At 41.5% G+C, this 23,812-nt stretch overlaps 1 protein-coding gene and 1 pseudogene across 1 annotated transcript; one reads left to right on the plus strand and one right to left on the minus strand.

Annotated features, from left to right (window-relative positions):
• Window positions 1–21,148: 21,148 nt before the first annotated feature.
• Window positions 21,149–21,958, plus strand: LOC146680554 (uncharacterized). The gene has a single exon (XM_085447536.1). It carries the CDS (start codon window positions 21,149–21,151, stop codon window positions 21,956–21,958), a length of 810 nt encoding a protein of 269 aa, XP_085303662.1.
• A 624-nt stretch (window positions 21,959–22,582) lies between these two features.
• Window positions 22,583–23,432, minus strand: LOC146680555 (THAP domain-containing protein 11-like; annotated as a pseudogene).
• Between the last annotated feature and the right edge of the window lie 380 nt (window positions 23,433–23,812).

Below are 23,812 nucleotides of genomic sequence, written 5' to 3' on the forward strand. Positions count from 1 at the left end.
ATTTCACCTAGTGTGATCTCTGTCAGCTTGTCAGAAGTTTTAAACTGCCAGTAAAAATTACTTACGTAGGCTTAGATAAGTTTTCCAAACTCTCAAAAAATAAATAAATCTTGATGTCTTTAGAGTTAGCTCAGGTCCAAACAACAACTTTAGATTTCTGTCGAATGATAGCGAACATAGTCTTCACTCCAAACTGAAGTGTGGATTGTAAAATAAATAAATAAATCCAATTCTTTTTTAACATTGGCATCGTAGATCACAGTTAGAGGATTTCCTCAGTTTTCACATCAGGTTTAACCTTAAATATGTCTACAGCACAGTGGTGCTGTTAGCACTGTTGTATTTCAGCAATATTGGGCTGAGTTTGAATCCACCAGATGGCCTTTCTATGTGGAGTTTGTATGTTCCCTCAGTGTGGGTTCTTTCTGGGTATTCACAGAGTCACATGCATATTTGGTTAATTGGTTATTCTAAATTGGCAATGGACTAACAATCTGTCTGGGGTGTATCCTGCCACTCGCCCCATGACAGCAGGAATCGCCTCAAGCCCCTGTGTGGACCAGAAATGGATAAACAGATGAAAATAGATAAACACAAAATATTGGAATTACTTCCTTACCCTAGGAACTTACTCCAGTTAATGGTCACTGTCCATATAAACATAATCCCTCCATCTCACACTTGTAGTCTTTGACGCACATGCATTTCAAAAGCACTCATTCTCCCTTTTTTTTATTCTCTCTGTAAAGCACAACAGAGTCGATTTTGGAGTCAATTTTAGAACTTAATTAGGGTAGTTTCTTTGAAGCTGTGACACATTGTCCTCTCAAATGTCATACAGATATGTTAATTGCTTAACACGACAAGATTGGCAGAGAGAGCTGTAGGTCACATTCTGTACTTGGACATGATTAGCGGTCACACTACCTGAATACTTTGCCCGATTCCAGGCACTGGAGTTAATGGGGGCTTTTGACCTTAAGATTTTATTTGTTTTTATGTGAAAATATTTGACTTTTAAAATATGAGATTTGTAATTCTCAGTTAACTGTCAGTTTTGGGGACGTAGGAGCAGCGAGAAAGGAGTGTCAGAACAAGTACAAGCTCAAGATTAAAAGACAGACTTGCATCCTGTGGGGAACCTGGATGCTAATGTCTCTAGTCCAACTTTACAGACCAGTGATAGTGGTGGAGCGGCAGTGCTAAAACTACCAAATGGAGGGATGATGCCTGCTCCTTCTGACATATCCTATGAAAGCAAGTGTTGATTGATTATGGATTACCATCAAAAATGTCCATCCCAACATATAGAGTTATACAGCAAAGACTGACACTTCCTCTCAGCACCTGATATGGAGATTGGTCACTGTTGCAAATATTCATCCTATCCAAAACACCAGAAGTTTTGGATAAGATGTCTACACTGAACCTTTGTTGATTTGAATACATTGTATTGTTAATGGTGTGTGTACAACCCCTGGACTTGTGCACCCAACTGTCTTGCACTTCTTGTTACATTGCCTATCGTGGTTGATCTTAATCATGCTATTCATGAAACAAAAACACTGTGGAAGTTAGAATAACACAATAAATCTGTAAATTAAGTCTCCACGACTATGGTCTGCAAGTTAAAATGGTTCTCATAAAGACAGGAAAAGGAGCAACTTCACACACATGCATACATCGACTATCTTCAGAATGAAGGCCAGCACTACCCACCTTCCCTACGGCTAACAACAATAGGCATACACTCTATGAAACAAATATAAACAGCTATTTATATGCAACAGAGAAAACAACGGTCGAGCTCTGATAAAGAGCTGCATGGGTGCATCCGCCTACTACCATCATTCACTGCCCTGCCACTGTTTCTCTCTCTTTCCCTCTCCATTGTGCTGTTAGTTCAACTTCTGTGACTCGTCATCTTTGTCCGCTTCCTAACTCCCACCTCCACACTTTTTCACTCCCTCTTTCATTCTCATGGCACTATTCCTCCCTGGTTTGATGGCAGCTGGGCTTCCTGTGGTTTATGCTGCTATATGCAGATTTCACTAAGTAACACTAGCGTATACATACTCACACATGTTCCCATTCTCCCAGATCACAAACTGCTTCCATCCAAATATAGTTTCTTTGAATTATGACGTGTCAAATTAACAATTCTGAGTCAGTGCCAGTAAACGCAATCTCCTTATATCCGCTAATCATTTTCTTGTTTGCTTGAACCAAGCAGAATCCTTTTTCAGAAGCTACTGCATAGATGATTTGAAAATATACATTTTATGCAACAAGATTTTTTTTTCTTTTTGTTAATGGAGCTACATTGACGTAAGTAAAACATTAAACACACCAATACGTCTGAAGCCATCTCTGAGCAATCTTTGTGTTCTAAAATAGTAAAGCAACACTGTATGGGAAGACGCATTATATGTCTGTGTACGCTAGACATTAGCATAAAAAAAATGTAACAAAAATTGAAGAAAATATAAAAGAAAATCACTTGACACGAGCTGAAAATGGAAACTAACTTTGTGTGCCTGTTTGCAACTTTCTCTTTGTCTCTCTATCTCTTCGCCTTTCTCACTTTGTCTCTTTCTCTTGTGGGGGTGTACAATTGTCTGGAAAAAGGCTGTCACTCAATATTCTAAAGAAAGACAGCCAACACATTCACACCCATTCTCACACCCTCAAAATACACACTCCCATTAAACACACAAATATGGCTATTTCCAAGTAAATGCCACTCAGGGAGGCATATATCACCACCAAAAGCACTCGAACATGATTCATACTCAACACAAGGCTTTTAGGCTCAACATTAGCCATTGTCCTCAAAGCATCATCATATCTGACAGCAGCGGGGAAAAAAGACAATTTACTAACAAGTCCTTTCTATCTGTGCTGTACTGAAATCTAGCAGACAAATCAGGAAGAAAGGCTGATGGCTGAACGAATATTAGGAAACGCTATTAAGCAAATCAACCTCTTATCTCAGTCTCATCCGTAATGGCAGGTTGAACAAGTGATGCTGTTAAGGCTCGTAACAACTAGTTCAGTGCATGATTTGTGGCACATTTAGGTTGGTGCTGAACAAGTGGCAATCTCCAGGCCTGAAAAATGAAGGCAGAGCAAGGGCCATAATTCAGGTCAATGTTCATAGCTTCCTCCAGATACAGCTACTTAAAATTGATGGTTGGTCAGTGAGAGGACTACAACCAATTCTTGGCTGGTCCCCCTGATCCCCCCGCCAGTGTCATAGCCACAAGTGGTACCATCTCTAACCACCATGAAGAAAAACGTTTGCAAATTGTTGTGTTCTCACAAGAGTTATAAGAGAAGTCATTTAGTTACTACCTGCTATTTTTTTTCTTTTTTTGGATCAGGGCTCCTAAAATTATTATATAATTAATATATATTATTTATTTTTTTGAAACACTGAAAGACCTTCAGAAAGCATGAAGAACTATTGCCCAAGACCACTTTAAAATATTACAATAACATATGTTTCTGTAAGGGACTTGTTCACAATCAGAAGTACTGTAGATAAAAATCAGGTGAAGGGGTTGGAACTCCGAGAACCAGAGACCTGCCTGAAAATTGGCTGGAAACGGACCGGCAGTCAGCTGTCTGTGGGTGCTATTTCAAAGTGGGGGTATCTTCATTTTAAAATACCATTTTGAAACTGTAACTGAAACTGTTTCTCCAGACAGACAGCGAGTGAGACAGTGATTCTTATCATCTGGGTTGATGTTGTAATCATAGCTGCCAACAGTGAAGACGCTATCAGAAACGTGAAACAAATGTTGAATGAGAAATTTAAAATGAAGGATCTTGGTGAGCTCAAACATTTCTTGGGTATTGACTGTATACAAGAGAACCATGAGATAAGACTAAACCAGACACGGTACATCACAAAAATCCTGGAAAGGTTCAAAATGTCTGACTGTAAGCCACGTTCTACTCCTTGTGAACTCAAAAATGACTTTGATGCACATGGTGAATCAGTTGATTCAGGAAAAAATAGAGAATTAGTGGGCAGTTTGATTTACGCATATTTTGTTTGGAACATAAATGTTAATATGTGAATATCATGTAAATATGTATATCATGTAAATGTGTAATGTACAGTGTTAAGAGCAAGTGGGGGTGTTGCCCTATCATATATGTATGTGCTCTTAATCTGAAAGGTATAAATACGGAAGTGTGTGTTCAATAAATGATGGCGCAGAGGAAGGCGTGTGCCTCTGATGTAAAACTCTAACAACGTGTATGTGGTTTATTCCTCCATGAGATGTGCGAGTTACCACAGTATTTCTGCTCTAGAAAATGGAACATCCAACACTCTAGTTAACCTAAAACTTATGCAGTGAGTGAATATCTTTCACAGTTGATCCATTTTGATATTTTTGGGTCTAGGCAACACTCATATACTTCTACAATCACTAAACTGACGTGTTGGTATGTATTTAAAAATGGTAACTTGCACTCAGTAGCGGTTTTAGATACGGGCGACATGGGCGGTTGCCCGGGGCGGCATCATGGTGGGGGGCGGCATCACGGGCATCGGCAAAAAAAAAAAAAAGTGCTCATACTCATGCTGCCCCGACGTCATGCCAGCGCATATCGGGAATGGCATAGGCAGCGATCGGTTTTCTATCGCCCATTTGCTGGGAGTAAGGGCGCCCTCTGTTTGCGAGGTGCGCCTGCTGCTTGCGGCACAGGGAGGAGAGGGCGGGGCGGCGGGGTATTCTCTGACCGGCTGGAGCAGCATCTAATAGCCAACTCACAAAATAAAACAAAATAAAAACAAACCAACAAACACGAAAACACCAGACATCATGATACAGACTTAGAATTTGCACCAATGTTTTTTCGAAATTCTATACGCGAAAAGTGAGCGCGAGAGCCCTCGGGGCACCTGCTTGCTGCTGAAGTCAAAGTCAACTTTATTGTCATCTCCGCTACATACAGTCCAGTATACAGAGAGACAAGACGACGAGGCTCCAGTTACAGCAGTGCAGGTAAACAACAGGGTTTTAATAGTTTTGCAATTTTCATTAGTTTTTATTTTTATTTAGTTTTGACTTCAGATTTTCAATTTTATATCAGTTTTAATTAATTTTAACCAATTGTTTGCTAGTTTAGTTTAGTTTTTATTTTTTTTAAAATCCTTAGTTTCAGTTTAGTTTTGATTCGTTTCAGTTATAGTTTTAGTTGTGTTTGCAGTGTAACAAAATCCCAGTTTCATCATATCAGTCATTCTCTTCTGCTTATCCTTGGGTATGTTGCTATTCCAGCTACCATACCCTGCACCCTGGACAGGTCGCCTGTCTGTCACAGGGCTAACACGCAGAGACAGACAACTCACATTCCCACCTATGGGTTCTTTAAATAAATAAATAAATAAATAAAGGCAGATGAACAACCACTGATACCAGGCAACTATAAAATGTATATCTTGGCCCCAATGAGACTATTAACTCTCGCAGCACCGGGTGTTCGTAATTTTGGTTCAAGTGAATTGATAAACTTTTTGAAGGCAATTGACTCACACAGTTATGTAGATGTCGCCGTCCTGTTGTCTCGGGATGCATCACGCTGCCTTGCCTGGGGTTAGCTTCTGTTTTCTGGGGATGAGGGTTGAGTGTGCTCCCTTACCTTCTCAAGGTAAGCTAGGTTAGCCTTCTTGTGTGAGCTTTTCAAGTGCACTTTACGGTTTGTGGGATTTTTTTCCCTTTAGAAATGTCCCTCATAATTTGTCTCTTTCCACTACAAGACACTTGCTTTATCCAAAACACAGTCATATTCAAAGTAATCCCAAATTGGACTCTGGCGCTTTCTCCCGACTGTTCCTGACATGATTCTGCGCGTGGACGGAGCAGCAACACAGACGACTCGACTAACATACTGCCACCTGCTGGCATAATGAGACAGCAAGAAAAAAATCTGGAAACTAAACTTCATTTTCACCCTTGGCTATTGTTTGACACGCACACATCAATGAAAACTGAACACATTTTTGCTATAAATTCAGTTAATTTTAGTTAGTTTTGTGAACACTCATTACAGTTTTAGTTAGTTTTCTTTTTTTTGTTTTTATTTTTATTTCCGTTAACGAAAATATTTTTTCACTTCTAGTTTTCGTTATTTTGTTAGTTTTCGTTAACGATAATAATCTTGGTAAACAAACAATATATATAAGAAGAGTAAGAAAATAAATATACACTTCAGCACCAGGAGTAAAGGGATCAATAACAATTTTAAATTTACAGTTTGATGATTTAAAGTCTCACACACAACCCGTCGAAAGGGGAGGGAGACCTGCTGCTTCCAAATAGAGCACATTTCATTCATAATGATGTAAATCCAAGTCCATTATGTATTCATGATTTGAATCCTGGGTTGTGTGAAATCTCAGAAATACACCTTAGACAAAGTGAATCTGTGAACTAAGGTGTAGGTTTATTAGGTTATGCTGTGGTGATCCTCGGGTTGGGGGATGGGTGTTCATACTGGAGTGCAAAATTAAAATCAATGGAAGATGGACAAGAAAAGTTCAAAGCCATCAGGTTCTCAGTTTAGAAAAAAGAGAAAAGAAGAGGAGGAGAAACGAGCAAAAGATACAGGTAAGCAGCTGTGTCATTAGATAATGGCAGGGTGTGTAGCCTGAAACTATCAGAATCAGAATACTTTATTAATCCCTAAGGAAATTATGTGGGTTACAGTTGCTCCAAGAAGAAATGGTAAAAATAGCAACAGTAACAGACTAAAACAGATTTTATTATTAATTAGTCATTGTCAATTGTTGATTTGTCCTGTTCTCGTTGTATGACGAATTATGATGGCTGTTTGGTAGCCGTTTGCATACAATGCATACTCTGTCTCTCTTCATATGTGTGTATGTTTCTCTGGTGAAATTCAATATGGTTCCGACAACAGTTTTATGTTAATGTACAATCCTTAATATGTTTTGTCTGTGTGTGTGTGGGGGGGTGCCAGAGGGAGTGTTTGCCCAGGGCGCCAAACAGGCTAGGACCGCCACTGCTTGCACTTCTTCTCTTGTAATTTATGGTCACTTCAGGGTCCAAAAACATCAACATAGCGACAAAACACTAATAATAAAACTTCTCAATACGGACTCCAGAAACCAATTTGTACCTTTAGTGTTTCCTAATTTCTGGATGGAGCAATAAAAAAAAATTAATCAGTAAACTTCATGATATAAATAATATAAAATATTTTGCCTTGGAAAAACAGATTATATTTATTTCTGAACTGTAAGGTTGAAGCATTATAGGTGCAACAAGCAATTGTTCTTATAAACAAACATCTTTATAGATCATAACCGTTGCAAGAGCTTGGTCATAGCCGGCAATAAGTTGGACTTGTTCCTGGTGGGTGATGGACTCCACCAGGGCTGTCCTTTGTCACCAATTCTGTTCATAATCTTTATGGACAAAATTTCTAGGCGTAGCCAAGTGGTGGAAGTGGCTTTCACTTGGGTAGTCTCAGAATCTCATCTCTGCTTTTTGGAGACGATGTGGTTCTGTTGGCTTTATTGGGTGATGGCCTCCAGCTTGCACTGGAACGGTTCACAGCCGAGTGTGAAGCGGTAGGAATGAGAATTAGCACCTCCAAATCTGAGGCCATGGTCCTCAGCCGGAAAAGGGTGGAGTGCCTACTCCTGGTAAGAGAAAAGTTCCTGCCCCAGTTGGAGGAGTTCAAGTATCTTGGGGTCTTGTTCACAAGTGATGGGAGAAGGGAGCGGGAGATTGACAGATGGATTGGTGGTGTGGTTGCAGTGATGCGGACGCTGTACTGGTCCATCGTGGTGAAGAGAGAGCTGAGTGTAAAAGAGAAGCTCTAGATTTTCCGGTCGATCTACGTCCCTACCCTCACCTATGGTCACGAGCTGTGGGTAGTGACCGAAAGAATGAGATTGTGGATACAAGCAGCAGAAATGGGCTTCCTCCGAAGGGTGGCTGGACTCTTCCTTAGAGATAGGGTGAGGAGTTCAGCCACTGGGAGGGGCTCAGAGTAGAGTTGCTGCTCCTCCACATCGAAAGGAGCCAGTTGAGGTGGTTCAGGCATCTTAAAGGATGCCTCCTTGGCGCCTCCTGGGTGAGGTGTTCTGGGCATGTCCCACTGGGAGAAGACCCCAAGGGAAACCCAGGACATGTTGGAGAGATTATATCTCTCAGCTGGCCTGGGAATGCCTTGGTGTTCCCCCGGATAAGCTGGAGTAGGTGGTCGGGGAGAGGGAGGTCTGGGCTTCTCTGCTTAGGATGCTGCCCCCGCAACCTGGCCTCGGATAAGCGGAAGAAGATGGATGGATGGACTTGACCATATATTGAAAACAAGCAGATGTTAAGTAAGTAAACCCGTTATCTAGATGTAATTAACTGAAATGCACAGTATGTTACTTTAAAATGTAGTTGGGTAAAACTACATAATTGGACATTTAAGTAATCACAAGTACACACAAACTTGGGATGCAATCCTTACCATCTTGGCATGTACCCTAGTTGAATGTAAGCGGAGTGCCCCTCTGGATGGGACAATCTGTTAGAATGCCTGGGTCGTTGACGTTATAATTTCTAGTCTTGAGCGGGTGGAGGGAGGTTTGGAGTCTTCTCTCACCCCCATTCTCTGCGACCTGCTGGAGCGGGGGGGCTAGGAGGAGGAGTTGGCCTCGGCTGCGGTCTGGAGTGTGGGGCCTCCCTGCTGCTGCGGAGTTGGGGCGGTCTGCCTCCCCCCACCGCAGGGAAAAGGGTAACACCACCTGGGTCTGGGTGCAGTTCCCCCCCCCCTCCAGGGGCAAGGGTACCTAGACCCGGGGCTTAGAGTACGCTTGGGGAGTGTGATCGTGTGTACAGCGTCTCTTTATGTCTGTCTCCACGTTGGTTGAGTGTGGAGTAAGTGTATATGAGAGCATGAGGGGGGGGATGGATGTTTGTATATGTGTGTGCCTGTATTTCTGTGTCTATATGTCAGGTTGGGTGTCAGGCGCCACCTCTCTGGGGACATCTTAGGCCCTCCAAGGTATGGAGGCCTATCTCCCCCTACCACCACTTCCCCTGCCAGTGGCGGACTCCCTCAGACGTCGGTGCGTTGGTGGTTCTTTGTGTCCGGGGATGGGCGTCCAGGTACACACCGGCTCACTCCTTGGCGGCCGCTTATCGGGGCCTGGAGCCTGGGGCTCGCTCGGGCCACTTCGGAGGTGGGGTGCCCCCGGCCTCTCGACCTGGGGCTCGGTCACTCAGGCACGGCTGGCTGCCGGCGGAGCTCACGGGCGCGTCACTGCAACTCCCCCTGGCTTCTGCTCCGCGGCTGCTGAGTGAGCCCTCATCTGGGACTCTCCTCAGCTCTTTCTGGGACAGTGGCGCGGCTGCCCCTCTGTTGGTCTTCCTTGGTCTCTTGTGTTCTGGGGGCCTCTGGATGTCTGGAGTTTTGATCTCCTCCATACCTGCTTCATGCCCTGGAGGACGGGGCTGTGGCCCCCCCACACCCTCTAGCAGATCATTACATGAAGGAACCTTTTAAAAAACAAAAAACAAGCGCGTCCATGCTCACAGGTGTACACACGGGTGATCACACCCACAAACTACACCCTTTTTGGCTCCTACCTCAAAGCACACTGTGTTCTGTTGATCTTATGTGCTGCACAATAATGTTTAATATTTAGTATTTACTGTCATATTCCCATATATCATTGTGATGTTGTTTATTCTATTACTCTTGTTCTCTTCTGCTTGTTTTCTTTTTTCTTTCTCAGCAGGTGACCCAGGTGATTGACACTAGCATCCCCAGGCTACTACCTTTCTACCTATAAAACCCGGAGAGCAGCCGAATGGCTTTTAGCTAAGCTTTAGCTTCAGCCAAGTGGAAGCTAAATTGGCTAGTCATTCATATGTATGTTGGGTCGTTATCTGGGAATTCTGGAGGGAGGGGAGTGGGGGTGTGTGATTGAGGGCGTGGGGGAGCTGCTAAAAGCTGTGCACTTCCTTTTGTGTTTCATCTTGATGCATTCTCAATCATCCAGGGAAATAAATCTCCAAAAGTCACCAACTTGGAGTGTTTCAGTTTGCCATCTTAGGGAGAAATCAACACACATGGGTGTATGTCCTTTGTTGCTCAGATTTATTGATAAAAACAGTACAAAAAACCAACCATTTGTACACATATTTACAAATAATAATAAAAAGTGAGTGAGTACAAACAATTCAACATTTTCAGCAATCACTCACAATCCTGGCACTGCCATGGTATCTGTAGTCTGCATTTACCACATGTGTATCTTTTGCAGTGAACACATCGCACAGTGGCATGATTGTTCTTGCAGTTGTGTTTGACCTGACACGTGGCTCTTTTTCCAGGGCTAGGTGTGGAGGGTTGTGTCCGAAGCAACTGTTCTTTTCTTGCCTTCTTCGCAGCTACATGAGAGCGAGCCAACTCTGTTGCAAGCGCCACCAGGAAGTCCACCCGTCTTTCCTTCGTCCCGGTGCATGCTTGATACAGCACATGTGCATTCAGTGCTGCCATGTCAATCATGTTATAAGACACGGCGACTGGCCAGCGCCGTGTTCCTTTGCGGACAGTGTACTCCCGAACCATCTGGTCCATCACATCCACGCCACACTTTGTTTTGTTGTAAAGGGAGACAGTGTTTGGCTTCCTTTTGGTGGTGTTATCAGTCTGAACCACGCTGTGCATGCTGCTAAGAATATAGACTGTCTTCTTCCGTTTGGCCGCATACGCCGTCAGCGTGGCAGCAGAGGTTGAAAACACCTAAGAAATAAGATAAATTGTTTTTTCCATAGCCCTTTTACACACAATGAAACACATAAACATAGAACCACAAAAGACCTGTAACATACCTGAGTGGTGAATACATTGCGCTCTGTCTGTCTAGTGGATTGAGGAATTTCCCTGCGAATCCTGTTGACTGTGCCGAGGATGGTGGTTTTCCGTCTAAGAAGTTTTTGTGCAAGTGAAAGCGATGTGAAAAAATTGTCCGTGGTAACATTTCTGCCCTTGTCTAGGAATGGTTCCATCAGCCTCATTACTACATTTTCAGAAAGTCTCTCCCCAGTGGGACGATTGGGGTCCTTGCCAAGATATGGGAAGACATTGCAAATGTACTTGGATTTTAGGTCGCAAGCCACCCAAAACTTGATCCCAAACTTGTCAGGTTTACTTGCAATATACTGCAGGAAACAGCACCGAGTCTTTGATGGGAAAAGCTGTTCATCAACGGTGATATGTAGACCAGGGTTGTAGCACGTGATGCAGTTGGTGACAAATGATCCCCACACACTGGAAATTGCAGCAAACTTGTCAGTCTTTGCTCGATCACAGCGGGTGGACTTGTCATCAAAGCGTAGGTGTTGCATGATGTTTTGGAAGCGGTTTCGTGCCATAGTTCCAATTATCTGTGGGTTTCCCAGGTTTGCTGACCAGCAGTCATTTACAGATGGAACCCTGTAAACCCCCCGCAAGATCACAATTGCAATAAATGCCATTAGTTTAGGGAGGTCCATGAACCAATGAACATGCTCCGTTTGCTGTGCATGTTGAATAGTCCATTCTTGAATGCTACGAAGCATGTCAAGAGTGATGAAACACAGGAAGCTCTGAAGGCGACTCGAGATACTTCTCCTGGCCTTAGCCGTTGGCTCTCCATCTGCAGCGTACGCTTCTATTGGGGTGAAAGGGAGACAGGTCCCCACATGTTCTTCACATGTTGAATTGTTTGTACTCACTCACTTTTTATTATTATTTGTAAATATGTGTACAAATGGTTGGTTTTTTGTACTGTTTTTATCAATAAATCTGAGCAACAAAGGACATACACCCATGTGTGTTGATTTCTCCCTAAGATGGCAAACTGAAACACTCCAAGTTGGTGACTTTTGGAGATTTATTTCCCTGGATGATTGAGAATGCATCAAGATGAAACACAAAAGGAAGTGCACAGCTTTTAGCAGCTCCCCCACGCCCTCAATCACAGACCCCCACTCCCCTCCCTCCAGAATTCCCAGATAACGACCCAATATACATATGAATGACTAGCCAATTTAGCTTCCACTTGGCTGAAGCTAAAGCCTAGCTAAAAGCCATTTGGCTGCTCTCCGGGTTTTAAAGGTAGAAAACGCCAAATGGCGATCCGTGGGGGTTTAAGTGTTGATATATGCATTTTTTTTTCTTTTTTTCTTCTTTTTTTTCTTTTTCTGCTCATTCTGTTGGTTTTTGGTTTTTGCCCTTCTCCCCCGTCCCTCTTCTCAGCTGTTTCTCTTTCCCTCTTTCTTTCTCCCCTTCTTTCCCCCAGTCAAGTCTGTCCCATGTTCAGTAAGTGAAAATAAAATAAACAATAAAAGGTGAATCAAATGGACCATTATGGCAAGGCTGGGATGGTCAATTTGGTAAAGTAAATCCGTTGGGCATCTTTCTTTGCCTTTAGACAACAATTCTGATGGCAAAAGAGCCAAACGGGACAGGCAAAAAAAAAAAAAAAAAAAATTTCTAGTCTTTGGTTTCTTTGAGTTCTGTCTTATGGTTTATGTCTCTGTCTTCTCTAGCTGCTCTGTCTCCCCTGTCAGCTGTATCTCCTTGTCTAGTTCACGTCTCTGTGTATCCTTAGTTGCTATATCCCCGTGTCCAGTCAGTGTCTGTGTCTGCCCTGGTCCCACGTTTCTGTTCCCTCTGTTGTAGTGCCTGCATGTGAGTCTGTGTCTTTTGTTCAGTCTGTGTTATGGGTTTCCTGTTTTACTTTGAAAGTCCATGTCTGATGTTAATGTGTCTGGTTTTGCTTCCCCTTGTCTCGTTAGGCCTGATTTGCCCCAGCTGTGTTTCCCTCCTGTTACCCATTCCCTGATTGCTTCCTCTGTGTATTTAAGCCCTGTGTTTCTCTGTGTCTGTGTTTACTTAGCTGTGTGTTCTGTCAGTCCTCCGGTTTAAGTTTATTTTTTGATTTTCTCCAGTTATGTTATGTTTGAGTTCAGCATTAAAGCTATTTCGGTTTAAGTTTGTCTCTGGAGTCTGCACCTTGGGTCCTATTCCTGTCTGCACACAGCCGTCACTTAACACAATCAGTCTGCTACTAAAATTCTGTTATGAGCAACAGGGACAGAAATTAGATTAGTTGTGAATGTAACAGGTATCTAGTATGTTGGTTTTATTGGATTCTTACTGAATCATATTATATGTTCACATGTATTCTTTTCAATTTTTTTTCCTTCAGTTTATACAGATGTAACATCTGTATAAACTGAAGGAACAAACTGAATGTCACTTTTGCATATATTTTATAATATATTTGTTTGTTGCATACCACTGGCTGAAAATATGCTTTGTTAGTTTCTTCCAGTTTACCCTGTCAAAACTTCAAAGGAAATATCTTAATTAGGACGATGCACCTGTCACTTCGGGGAGTTTATCTGCCTGTTTAGCTATGCTCAGGTGGAACAGGGAGGGCAGTACAACATGAATAGGAAAATTACATAAATATTATAGTCACATTATGCTCTGGCAGATTACTGAATTTACTGTTTGTTTATACAGGTGGGAATCTGGTCCTGATTTTCCTTTTGTTCTACTAAGTACTCGCCCATTATGTCTATGCTTTATGTATGCATGGAAATGGAGCCTGGAGTACCTACTTCTAAATCAAATAGGTTTACGTGTTTGCATGACCAAATTTGTGCATATTCTTTATATATCCATTTTCACCTCTCTTTAAATATTCTTAAAAAAATCAGTTCCACCTCAGCCCACCACCTTCCACTGTCCCAACAAGCCAACAGAGAACCACAGATTTCTTTCTCTCTTTTTTTCCCTCCTTGTCTTAGTCTCAATCCAAACGTCATTCCTTTTTATCTCACACAACTCCTGCAGGCCGAGGCTACCCTCAGAGAGTGTGCTCAACATCTGTCGCCAAGCTGTTGTTGAGGTGTACATTCTCTGCGGTTGCCTGCATGGGCCTCATTATGCTGTGTCCTGTATAAACAGCCAGCTGCTGCTGTCCCACCTGCCCATCTATGCTCACACACTGTTGCTATTACATAAACTGTTAAGCCTTTAAATATTAGAGGATCGCACAGTAGTTCACACGGTAAATAACAGAGTGGCAGAAATATGTAAATATGAATTTGGATTTCGGCCATTAACCACTGAACCAATATTGGTCTTATGGTGCTGTTGAGTCCTTAGCCAAAAGTGGTCGTGTTCAGATGGCAGAACTGGAATGCTTACAGATAACAATAAATTGTGAAAAACAAGTACAACCCAATATTTAAGTGATGTGTGCAATAGGTTGAATCTGCTGTAGATACATATTAAGGATTGATGACAGCATAACATCATTTTTAGATTTTGGCATCAGTGACTTTTTATGAGCCAGTCGTGCCTTTTCTTTCACCTTGTTTACTATAAGAGAAGAGAGCTACCCAACTCAGGGATTGTTCTCACTTACAGTTTGAAATGCAAAAATCTGAGAGCAGAAACAAAGCAGAAACAACTTAGTGATGACGGTGATGTGATGAAAGCTGGTTTTCTGGCTATGACTCAACAGTTTTACGTCAAAGATTGCACCAAAAACAGATTTTTTCATTTACTTTTAATTCAATGGAAAGAAACTGAACTGCTGTACTAATCAAGTTAGAGTTGCCATTTTAACTCAGCAGAGGAAATCTACTGCACACTAAAATGTCACAAAAACAAGGGTAAAGAACAGGTCATTCAGGGTCAGGAGGTATGTGAGATATGTGAGTTGACCTTGAATCGTCTATCAGCCAAGTTCAGCACAGGTGAGGTTTTGAGAGCAGCTGAAAATTGCTCTCTTTATTTGCAGTTTCTCCAGTGGATAAACTGTTCCACAATTGTTAGTAACGTGTTTGTACCTTGTTTAAAACATGTAACCATAATCATGCAATAACATGTATTGAATATTATAGAGTTTGTTGATTTTCAAATATCTGCATTTTAGTTGAGGGACAATGAGCTAACCACCTTATTTAAAAGAAAAGATGTTCTATTGGAAGTAACACAGGAATACATGTGAATGTATATTTATGATGTTTCAGTTTTCCAGTGCACTTAAACACAGCCTACATATGTGGATTTGTGGAAAGCTTACACTGTGAAAAGTATCTCAAAGCCTTCTGTGCACATGCAACATGGCCTGTGTATCAGACTATTTTGTCTCTATAGAAGGAGGTCAGGAGAGAGAAACCTGGAAAATATTCCAGAAAGAAATAAAGAAAGATTGCCAAAGAGAGTTCAAACTGTGTTGAAGAATAAAGGTGGTCAAATATTGATTTTCAAGTTTGCTAGAATTACAAAAGCTCCACTTGCCTTACATACTGTACATCACATATGTTTGCACATTTCAATTAATTGCTCTGACATCCATTTTGCAAGCAAAACATAAAGAACACAGTATTCCGTATTAAGGTATTGTAAGTTACCCTACAATATGAAGCACTTTGAGAGGAATGTTAATTTAGCTGAGTAAGGACAGGCATACGTATGTAATTTAAAGGACAATACAACATATATGACTGCACCAGACCTTACCAATGATCTATCTGAACCACATATACCACTGACACTGATCAGATCAATATATATTCCCCCTCCTTTGTTAAATACAGCCACTGTCATACATTGGTCTCTCATCATTTATTAAGTTAATACATTTCTTCATATGGAATCAAAAAAGATCTTTTACACACATTATCCTTGTCATTTCATTTGTGACCACACGCTCTAGATGTATGAGAGATCAAAGGTGGTGTAAGAAATTCAAGCAATGTAAAGGGAAAACTTTAGCAGTTATAGAAAAAAGAAACACATAGAAAACATTGCAAGGCAGCCTCTAAGAGTTTGAAAAGCATGACCACATTCACTTATGTCAATGGAAAATTGTATTTAGTAGTCAGTATAATCTTTTAGTGATATAAGTTTGCATATGGTAGAATACTGCATGTAGTTATTTGTATTAGGAAATATTCAACCATGTATACTTCGAGGCATATAATCAATTGTGTGTGATCTCTAGCAGGCTGCAGGCTTGGTGTGCACTCCAGGAATGCACCCCCACGTCCTGGGAGCATGAGAGTTCGTACCTTGTTTTATTGTTTTACGGTAGGATTAACGTAGCTATGTCTGTTTTAGTTTAAGTGCTTCTTTACATATAGATGAACTGCTGGACTTCCTCACCATGTTATTTAGGGTGAGGGGGAGACTACCCTTTCCTGACCAAGGATGTACCTTTTGTGCTTTCATGACCCTTTGATCAGCAGGACACGCACGCACACACACACACACACACATACATACGTTCAATGGAGTATAAAATAAAGACCAGGGGCAGTGCTCAGGGCGAGTCTCAGTCTGGAGGCTGCCCTTGCTAGCAAGAAGTTCTGTGTGTTTCTCTTCTCTGAGTCTTTACTGAAGAAGTGTTTTAGAATATTTTCCCTAACAACTTATAAACTGGTTTATCTGAAATTGAAAAGTATGGTACACCATTAACTGAATAATGTGATTTTTTTCCCCACAGATTGCCCATGGATTTGCAGTGCCTACACTGACTACTCATCAGTGCTGTTGTCCTCACAGAGTTGCAACAAGGTTTGTCAGCAGCTGTTCTGAAGTGCCTCAGTGAAAGAAATCTGCCCCAGATGGATTAAAAAAAAAAAATTAAGATTTTAAATTGTTGGACTGTAAACCTGTAAACAGTACTGATGATAATCATTTTTGTAGTGTTTACTCAATTAAGCTATTCTTGCATTGAGTATGCTTTGAAAACTGTTTTGTTGGACTTTAAATGCCTTATGTATTTTCTGTATATATTATCAGAATGATTTGGGGAGTGAAAAAAGTGTTTGATGGTGCACCCAGGTGCACTTCTTCCTGCTGTGTCCATTTGGAAGTCCATAGCTCCAACAGAGTAACTGTGGAGCATAATCAATTAAATTCAAGTCAACAAAGAAAAACCCCAAAATCAAACGATCCCGAATATGCAACCACTTTGCAATAGTGGGAAAGAAAAACTCCATTTTAAAAGGAAGACACCTCTGGGCAAGGGCGTAGATTTCGCATGGACGGAAGGGACACGTCCCCACCAATAATTTGATCTCTTCGAGTAAAGAAAAACAAACCCGATGGAAAGAAAAAATCGATCTGTCAACGTCTCATTCACCCAGCGGTGCAGAAAGTGTTAAATTACGTTCTCGACCTCATGTGACAAATATGGCCAATGTGATTGGCTGTGCCTGTCAGGAAGCGCTGTTTAGCTTTAGCAGCGGCAAGCCTGGGCTGCGAGGACCTGCAAGGAGGAGAGGAGTATGGCAGCAAAAAGGAAAAACCTCGATATACAAAAGTATTTTTCAAAGAAACCTGTAAGTCACTTATAGTCAAGTTCACTCTTAAAATGTGTCCATCATAATAACGTTACAGGCTATGCTAGGCTTTGGCCCACATCAGTCTAAAATTGTATGTAACCATGAATAGCGTGTTTTGGAAACTAACTGCACAACAGGCAGCACTTTTAGTTATCTCGGTCTCAGAGTAGCATTTCTAATTTTGATTGAAACTGTCAGAGAAAAATGGGAGCCTCGAGCAAGCCAGGATATTAGTTTACAGAGGCTGTTAAAATTATATGTCTAACGTTAAAATGTTGGTGACACAATAATTTCATCCTAGTGGTACTCACATATTCATAGGGTTAATTTTTGAGACAAAATATCATGAGGTTGTCATGATTTTGCAAATATTTCACCTTGTAATGCAGTTTGCACAATTTAAAAAAAAAAAAATGCATTCACCCTAAGAACATTACTGATGAGTCAAGATCTGCACAAATTGACAGAAACGCTGAAGCAGCTACCCATTTTATTCTTATTGTCATGTATGTCCTATTTGTCAGGTGACAGAAGAACCAACACAGAGCTCAGAGAGTAATGGTGATACAAGATTACAGGTGAAATTGGATGATGACTTGTTGGTTCATGACTGTATTTGAAGCACATGTGTGACTGCATGTATTTGGAATGTCTCACTGTTATTTATCAGGTGACAGAGGCAGCTCTGCCATGTTGTAGCTCGGACAGAAGTGAAGAGGCAAGGTCACAGGTTACTGACTGATGATTTGGTGCTATACAGGGAGTGCAGAATTATTAGGCAAGCTGTATTTTTGAGGAATAGTTTTATTATTGAATAACAACCATGTTCTCAATGAACCCAAAAAACTCATTAATATCAAAGCTGAATGTTTTTGGAAGTAGTTTTTAGTTTGTTTTTAGTTTTAGCTATTTTAGGGGGATATCTGTGTTTGCAGGTGACTATTACTGTGCATAATTATTAGGCAACTTAACAAAAAACAAATATATACCCATTTCAATTATTTATTTTTACCAGTGAAACCAGTATAACATCTCCACATTCACAAATATACATTTCTGACATTCAAAAACAAAACAAAAACAAATCAGCGACCAATATAGCCACCTTTCTTTGCAAGGACACTCAAAAGCCTGCCATCCATGGATTCTGTCAGTGTTTTGATCTGTTCACCATCAACATTGCGTGCAGCAGCAACCACAGCCTCCCAGACACTGTTCAGAGAGGTGTACTGTTTTCCCTCCTTGTAAATCTCACATTTGATGATGGACCACAGGTTCTCAATGGGGTTCAGATCAGGTGAACAAGGTGGCCATGTCATTAGTTTTTCTTCTTTTATATCCTTTCTTGCCAGCCACGCTGTGGAGTACTTGGACGCGTGTGATGGAGCATTGTCCTGCATGAAAATCATGTTTTTCTTGAAGGATGCAGACTTCTTCCTGTACCACTGCTTGAAGAAGGTGTCTTCCAGAAACTGGCAGTAGGACTGGGAGTTGAGCTTGACTCCATCCTCAACCCGAAAAGGCCCCACAAGCTCATCTTTGATGATACCAGCCCAAACCAGTACTCCACCTCCACCTTGCTGGCGTCTGAGTCGGACTGGAGCTCTCTGCCCTTTACCAATCCAGCCACGGGCCTGTCCATCTGGCCCATCAAGACTCACTCTCATTTCATCAGTCCATAAAACCTTAGAAAAATCAGTCTTGAGATATTTCTTGGCCCAGTCTTGACGTTTCAGCTTGTGTGTCTCGTTCAGTGGTGGTCGTCTTTCAGCCTTTCTTACCTTGGCCATGTCTCTGAGTATTGCACAACTTGTGCTTTTGGGCACTCCAGTGATGTTGCAGCTCTGAAATATGGCCAAACTGGTGGCAAGTGGCATCTTGGCAGCTGCACGCTTGACTTTTCTCAGTTCATGGGCAGTTATTTTGCACCTTGGTTTTTCCACACGCTTCTTGCGACCCTGTTGACTATTTTGAATGAAACGCTTGATTGTTCGATGATCACGCTTCAGAAGCTTTGCAATTTTGACACTGCTGCATCCCTCTGCAAGATATCTCACTATTTTTGACTTTTCTGAGCCTGTCAAGTCCTTCTTTTGACCCATTTTGCCAAAGGAAAGGACGTTGCCTAATAATTATGCACACCTGATATAGGGTGTTGATGTCATTAGACCACACCCCTTCTCATTACAGCAATGCACATCACCTAATATGCTTAATTGGTAGTAGGCTTTCGAGCCTATACAGCTTGGAGTAAGACAACATGCATGAAGAGGATGATGTGGACAAAATACTCATTTGCCTAATAATTCTGCACTCCCTGTAGATTAACTAGTATTGTCATGAAAGTTGTTAGGCTGCTGATGTAAATTGATTCATTAGTGTATATTTGATAAAGAATCTGAATTGACAAGTCTCACTTTTTCTATGGCATGAATCCATGTGTTATTTTTATCAGGTGGTAATATGTCCTAGTACAGTCAGAGGGGAAGAGCCAGGGCCAAAGGGAAGGCACATCAAGCACATAATAATAATTTTAATCGGAGGACAAAACACATGTACAGTGGCTATAAAAAAAATCTACACACCCATGTTCAAATGCCAGCTTTTTGTCATGTAAAAAAATGACAGCAAGTCAAATACAGGATGGGCCATTTATATGGACACACCGTAATAAAATGGGAATGGTTGGTGATATTAAAATCCTGTTTGTGGCACATTAGTATATGTGAGGGGGCAAAATCCTCAAGATGGGTGGTGACCATGGTGGCCATTTAGAAGTCGGCCATCTTGGATACAACTTTTGTTTTTTCAATAGGAAAAGGGCCATGTGACACATCAGACTTGGCAATGTCACAAGAAAAACAATGGTGAGGGATGTTTAGGACTCATATTGCACTGCTGGAAATAGTTTATTTTGATGCATATGCATATAATTTGCATATAATTTGCATTATAATATTTATTTTCGTTTTTCCTGCAGTGTATATAAAAATTGGTGTATTTCAAAAATAAAACTATGAAGACACCTAAAATAAATTTCCTAACAATTTCCTAAATAAATTCACAACTATCAACTGCCTGGTCAAAACAACAGCAAAATGCCAGACACTGCTTAAAAAGCATTGTGAGTTCAATGCAGTTTCTTATCAGACAGGGTTTGGCACTGCGAGGACATGGCAAGGAAGATGGTAACCTCTTTCAACACTTAAAATATAAAGCCAAAGACGATGTCTGTCTTTCTGACTGGCTGACCCATTGTCATGACTATACCGCTCCACCAGTGCAAAATGAGATTTTGCAGTTGTTTGGAAACTGCATTGTCAGAAATATTGCACAAACTATCCAGTCTCTATCTGTCCTGCAGTTCTCTATCATTATAGATGGTACTCAAGATATCACAGGAAGAGAGCAAGAGTCCATATGTTTTAGATATGTGGATGAGGACCTGGGTCCACATGAGGTTTTTGTAGGCTTCTATGAGGTTTCAGGAACTACTGGAGTGGAGATAGCTAGAACAGCTGTGGATGTGCTTTTGAGGCTGAATTTGCCGATGTCATGTTTAAGAGGTCAGACCTATGATGGTGCTCAGAACATGTCAGGAGCTTATTCAGGTGCTCAGGCAGAAGTGAAGAAACAACAGCCACTGGCATTGTACATGCATTGTGGGCCTCACCGCCTGAAATTAATTACACAGGCTGCATGTCAGGCTAGTTCTGTAATACGTGACGCTTTAGAGTGGGTACATTATGCAAACAGTCTGGAAGATTCAAAGCTATGTTTTCAGCAGTTGCAGCAGATTCAGAGGGACCATCAGTATCACTCAGACTTCTCTGCCCAACCAGGTGACTGTAAGGGGAACTGCTATCAAAGCAGCGCTGTCTCAGTATGACAGTATTTTGACTAGTTTAGAGGAGATGGCAGCAGCTGGATCTAGCACAAGTGCTAGGGCAAATGGATTGCATGAGAGGTTTGAAAAGGGGAGAATAGTGCTTGGACTTCTTATGGCATTGGAAGTTATTGAGGAGCTAGAATGTCTGAACAAGTCCCTGCAAAAACGGACTGCAACCATTGCAGGAATGAGATGCTCAATAGAGTGTGTCAGATCCACTCTACAGCTGAAAAGAAATGAAGAAAGATTCTATCAGATGTTTGACAAAGCAGCAAAAATGGTGAACTCCCTTGGTATTGAGCCCATTCAGATTCCTCACCAGAGATGGCCACCAAAACGATATGCTGGCGGGGCTAGCCAGCACACTCCCAAGTCACCTGAAGAGCATTACAGAGCAGAGTTTTACAGAGTGCTGGATAGTGTTGATGTTCAGTTTCAGGAGAGGTTCAACCAGCCAGATCTAGGTGTCTTGCAGAAACTGGAGGAAATTCTGCTCACTGAAGAGGTGGATGGCATTATGAGTTGGTGCGATTTTGTAGTCTCCACTCAAGAAGATGTTTTCATACAAAGGATACAGAGGGATGAGGGTTTGATGGAGACAATGAAGTGTAAGGTAAATATGTTCTATTTTCACGTGTACATGGACAAATACCTTGCAGTATCATAAATGGGTAGCCTGTCATTCTTTACTTTAATGTCGTAAACTTACATGGTGGGCATGGGCCATTGTATTATTTGCCTGTCGCGGTGTTTTGATAAAAATAGAAAGCTGTTGGTAAAAGTAGGTTTGGTGAAGAGTTCACACAGACTAGTTTTGTGCTAGTATTAATATCGGCAGTCATAGTGTTTAAACCATTTTTTTGTGGAAAAAGTTTGATATGTTTACTGTTATAAAACTCAAAGTATGTCAAATACAGTTGATAATTTGAAGCTATGTGTGTTTTTCTTTCAGAATTCCAGGGAAACAGTATTTAGCATCTTTACAAATCTATTGCAGTCAATAAGAAGCACACAGAACAGAGCAATAGACAATGCGGTTAAAGTAAGGCACTGGACTGGGTTCTAAGGACATCCACATCTGACATTTGAGCGTGCTTGGACAAAAAGGCTGGTCAGTCACCAGCAAAAACATGCAACCCACACAGACCAAGCAGTTATTCATTTTGTAGAACTTATAGTTGGTCTGTTTACAGGGCTCTCGGTGGATGTGCTGATGTGGAAAGGCTCTTCTGACCACTGGTGACCCTCACCATCCTGCTTGTTGCCTCTTGGATTAGATTCCAAAAGGCCATCAAATGCTCATATGACAGAAATCTGCATTTAAATGGTGGATGGTATTATAGTTTTTTCTGCAGCTATTGCTAACTTTCAGGTGACATTACAACGTTCTACTGGCCAATGTAATACAGATTAGAGGTAAGTAACATTAATATTGTTAAAGTGATGAGGGCTAGAAACGAAAACCAACTTCAGCCTCATGTTAAAATGCACATTTGTGTGATAATGTTATAAGACCATGGGTCACTAGCTGAAAACTTCAGGATTTCTTACCTTGTATAGTAATGAATGTCATCAGGTGATGTGGCAAATCGCTGCAGTCCAAATCCCTGAGTCAAGTGATAAGACTCAAGCTGTTGCCTGAGTCGTGGTCTTCAATCAGGGGGATGGAGGCTGGAGCAGACTCAGCACAACCAGCGATGGGTAGATCAGACACATTGTTTTCATCCTCTGTGTTGTAATCCTCAGTTGCCATAGCCACAATATTAACAGGTCGAGGGCGGCACTCCCAAACTCCGGGTCACTCTGTCTTTTCCAAAAAAATTATTCCAGTGGAATAAGGAGGGAACAACTTTCGGCCAAAGACTACGCTTCCCAGGGGAAGACACAAAGATCTCTAAAGTCTCAAGATACCAACAACACACTCTAGAGCTGGTTGTAACTGTGAAGCCGTCCCTTCTGATTTCAGCCATGGAATATCAGCCATTGTGCGCACAATTCAGGATCTTTGGGAAAGGAGTGAAAACTTAACATCCTGTTAAATCTCCCCCAGCAATACACAGCGGGACACAGCAATGGTGAGCGTTCCCACCTTATGCGCTTTGTAATTTAAAGCGATCTTTCCGTTTCCGTATTTTGGACATGATTTTGGAGTCCATCTTTGCAGTAGCGATTGACCGCAAAATAAAGCTACCGGAAATGTACAACACTACATCCGGTCTTAAAAGAGGAAGTTAGCATTAGTGATGGGATTTCCGGCTCTTATTAGAGAACTGGCTCATTCGGCTCGGCTCACTAAAAAGAGCCAGTTGGGAGCTGAAAGAGCCGGCTCTTCATATGCACGAACCAAAACATGCTAACAAGTGCACTGGGACTTCAAAGGAAGTGGAAGCGGAGCGGCCAAAGAGTAAACTTTCAAAAGTAAGTTCTGAATATTATGTCACTTATTTTTGTGCAAATGTTTAATAATGAAGAACATTAAAACATTACTGTTGGCCACATGCCGGCAAAGTTATGTGACATT

Source organism: Copadichromis virginalis, linkage group LG23 (assembly GCF_057382275.1).
Source record: "Copadichromis virginalis isolate Kocher_CV1m ecotype Utaka linkage group LG23, C_Virginalis_male_GT1.1, whole genome shotgun sequence".
Taxonomy (NCBI): Eukaryota; Metazoa; Chordata; class Actinopteri; order Cichliformes; family Cichlidae; genus Copadichromis; species Copadichromis virginalis.